The sequence below is a fragment of the Bidens hawaiensis genome, unplaced genomic scaffold (assembly GCF_021521415.1).
Source record: "Bidens hawaiensis isolate Kalapana, Puna unplaced genomic scaffold, B.hawaiensis_p1.1 tig00036742_1, whole genome shotgun sequence".
Lineage (NCBI taxonomy): Eukaryota > Viridiplantae > Streptophyta > Magnoliopsida > Asterales > Asteraceae > Bidens > Bidens hawaiensis.
The window spans coordinates 192,996-196,323 of NW_027496409.1; the positions used below are offsets into that span (position 1 = coordinate 192,996).

The 3,328-nt window shown below is 34.6% G+C and overlaps 1 protein-coding gene across 1 annotated transcript; it reads left to right on the forward strand.

Annotated features, from left to right (window-relative positions):
- Positions 1 to 520: 520 nt before the first annotated feature.
- On the forward strand, positions 521 to 2,687 carry LOC143588730 (malate dehydrogenase, cytoplasmic-like; the record flags this gene model as incomplete). Its single annotated transcript, XM_077069657.1, has 5 exons — positions 521 to 659; positions 879 to 1,037; positions 1,119 to 1,291; positions 2,169 to 2,446; positions 2,540 to 2,687. Coding segments are annotated over exons 1-5 (897 nt in total), but the record flags the coding sequence as incomplete, so codon positions are not given.
- Positions 2,688 to 3,328: the final 641 nt, after the last annotated feature.

Below are 3,328 nucleotides of genomic sequence, written 5' to 3' on the forward strand. Positions count from 1 at the left end.
TAATAAACATATTATTTATTAGGTCAACTCACTAACCCGTTTAAGTCATTTTTTACAACCATCAACCCGTTTAACACATTAACATCTTGATTATTACCCATCAACATGCTTAACATGTTTAGATAAATTGGCTAAACTAGTAATGTTTAGATTACGTACACAAATGTAAATGTATACGGGTTAGGATATATGTTTCTGACACAAATAAAAATACTAGTTAAAAATACGGGTTAGGATTTCGATTTTCAGAATCATGATCATGAATCCAATTCCGGTTATCACGTTACCAAATGCTCATGATCATCTTAATTAATTATACTTTCCTCTACAATGAAGTTACGTCCGTTTCCATTAATCATGTTGCATGGCTTATGGGTTATGCTTTGGTATCCCTCAATCAGGGTTTTCGGTTTTCTTTACCACCCTGCCCACCAGTTTTTGATAAATTGTCTCACTGAGAGCTTGGTTCCGTAAAACGGATTGCTTATTGCATTGTGTGTTGATTGTTTTAACTAATCAAATGGAGCCTTTGGAGTTGGTTCAGAAAGTCGTGGTTGTTTTGGTTTGTTTGTATACGTCACGAAAGATGTTTCGATACATATGGAGCTTTGTCGATGTCGAAAAAGATCCTCTTATTGTGCTCGTCACAGGAGCCGCAGGCATGCATGCATCTCCTTGATTTTATTTTATAAAATTGTCGATTCCAGTAGGGGGTGCATGGGTCAGTTTAGGCTCAAACCCAAATTTCGGTTTTTTATTACAATTTCACGGCTTTCTGAAAAAAAAAGGAAGCAAAATATTGACTAGTAGTAGTGTCTACTCTCTAAGTCATCATATGTTTCTTGATCCTTTAGATAACACATTTGAATGATTAACAGGTCAAATTGGGTATGCTCTAATACCGATGATAGCCGGAGGGCAAATGTTGGGTTCAAATCAACCGGTAATTATACACATGCTTGATATTGAGCCTGCTGCAGAAATCTTGAAAGGGGTAAAAATGGAATTATTGGATGGAGCATTCCCTCTTCTTAAAGGTTAGTTTTCAAGACACATTGATTGTGATATTCATGTACAATTGTTTGTATATATAAAGTTTTCATTTGGATCTAATGTAGGCGTTATTGCGACAACCGATGTTATTGAAGCGTGTCAAGGTGTTGACATTGCAATCATGCTAGGTGGATTCCCTCATAGGAAAGGGGACAACAAAGATCTAATATTTAAGAATGTTGGTATATACAAGGCTCAAGCTTCGGCTTTGGAGCAACATGCTGATCCAAACTGCAAGGTTTGTGTCTATTGTTTGGTTAACTTGTTGATGGTAATATGGACGGGTTGGAAGGTGGATCAAAACGAGTAATATTTGGAGCTTGAATGACACAATTTGATTGAAAAAATATGATTACCAAAGTCATAAAATGATTCAACAATAAGTGTCTTTAGATCAAACTGGATAGAAGGTTTTTTACCCATAAAATTTACTAAGGAAACCTTTTGCTACGGTTGTGCATGGGTTGGTTTTGGGCTTAAACCTAATCAAAGACTGGAAACTCGATTTTTGGGTTTTTTTAACAGTGAGTTTTGTTCAGTTTTGATTTCTCGGTTTAAGTTGGCTGGCCTTGAAATATTTGGGCCGGAAAAATAGGCCCAAAATACTGAATTTGAACATGAAACTTTGAGTCTTAAACTTTTGTTAAGTTATTGACTATTACCCGTTTGGGCCTAAATTTTTCATACGACACCATATTTTATTTTTTATAAATCACTTGATATTCAAATAGAAAAATTATAATCTATTAATTCAATAACAAAAGTTGAGTTATTTTGGTTTTTAAAGATTTGGTTCAATTTTTTTGCTACATACAAAACCGAAACCAAACCAGAAATTCAGGTTCTGAAGAAAAACATAAAACTAAACTGTCGTTTTGGGTTGAGTTTGTTTATGTCAGTTTTTTCAGTACGCTCAGTTAATATGGTTTTATGCCCCCCCAAATACTTTTTAGGTAATTTTTTGTATTACTCGTGTGGCATGATAGAGATAAAACATAGCCCAAATTGTGTAGTGACACATTCATAAGTAAACGGCTCGTAACCGCCACCTTTTGAGAGGAAATAAGTACGTGCTTGTTTAAACTAAAATATGCAGAATCAAATGAATTACACAGGTGCTTGTGGTAGCTCATCCAGCAAATACAAATGCATTAATCTTAAAAAAATTTGCACCTTTGATCCCGGATGAGAACATCACATCCCTCACTAGACTCGATCATAACCGTGCATTAAACCAGATATCTGAGGCTCTTAATGTGCATGTTGGTGACGTAAGAAATGTTATAATTTGGGGGAATCACTCGTCAAATTTATATCCAGACGCTAATCATGCTACTGTTGATATGGGGGCGGGACATAAACCAGTGAGAGAACTTATTTCTGATTATCAATGGTAGCTCTTCATTTTATTTATTTTCCTTGAATACAAAATCTTAAGTATGTTTTTAAGTTTAGAGTGTTGTTAATGATGATGAATATGTTTCAGGTTGAATACTGAGTTCATCACAAATGTGCAACACAGAGGTGAGGCTATAATTAAAGCTCGGAGGTTGTCTAGCTCGTTTTCTACTGCAAGCGCTGCGTGTGATCATATGCGTGATTGGATTCTCGGTACACCAAAGGTCCGATCTTGTGTGTGTTTGTGTGTTCTGTTTTGTTTTTGTTTTATGATTTTTTTTGGGTTGGGGGGGGGGGGGGGGGTTCTAGGCGTAACACGGTATTTTTATGAGAACTAGAGGAACAAAATAAAGCATTTTAAGATATAAGAAAATGGTTAAAATTCGATGTTTATTCATCTCTCATAAAATTATACACACATACACACACAATTCATTTATTTATAGAACCTACACATATGTAAGTTAACGCTAAAAATTTAGTATAACATATGAACAAATTAGTTTAATGGTCTTTTATGTATATAGCATACAAATTTGTATGGTAGAAGAGTTTTGTTTTGTTTTGTTTATTTAATATGATTGATTGATAAAAAGTTAAATGATTTAGGTTTGTTCTCGCAACAATGAGAGTTTAGTGATGATGAAACTCACCTTTATATGTGTGTAGTGCACGTCCGTCTTAGAACAAAATATATGTTGAGAAACGTAAGAATGACATGATACATTTGTACATAGTCAATAAAAGATAATCAGAAGTAGTGATAGAGTGAAACAAAGACGGTTACATAATTGTACGGCGTATCACATTTAAAGCAATAGCTACAAATGCATCATGCAGTTCTTGCAGTTTACAACATAGTACTGAAACGAACCCC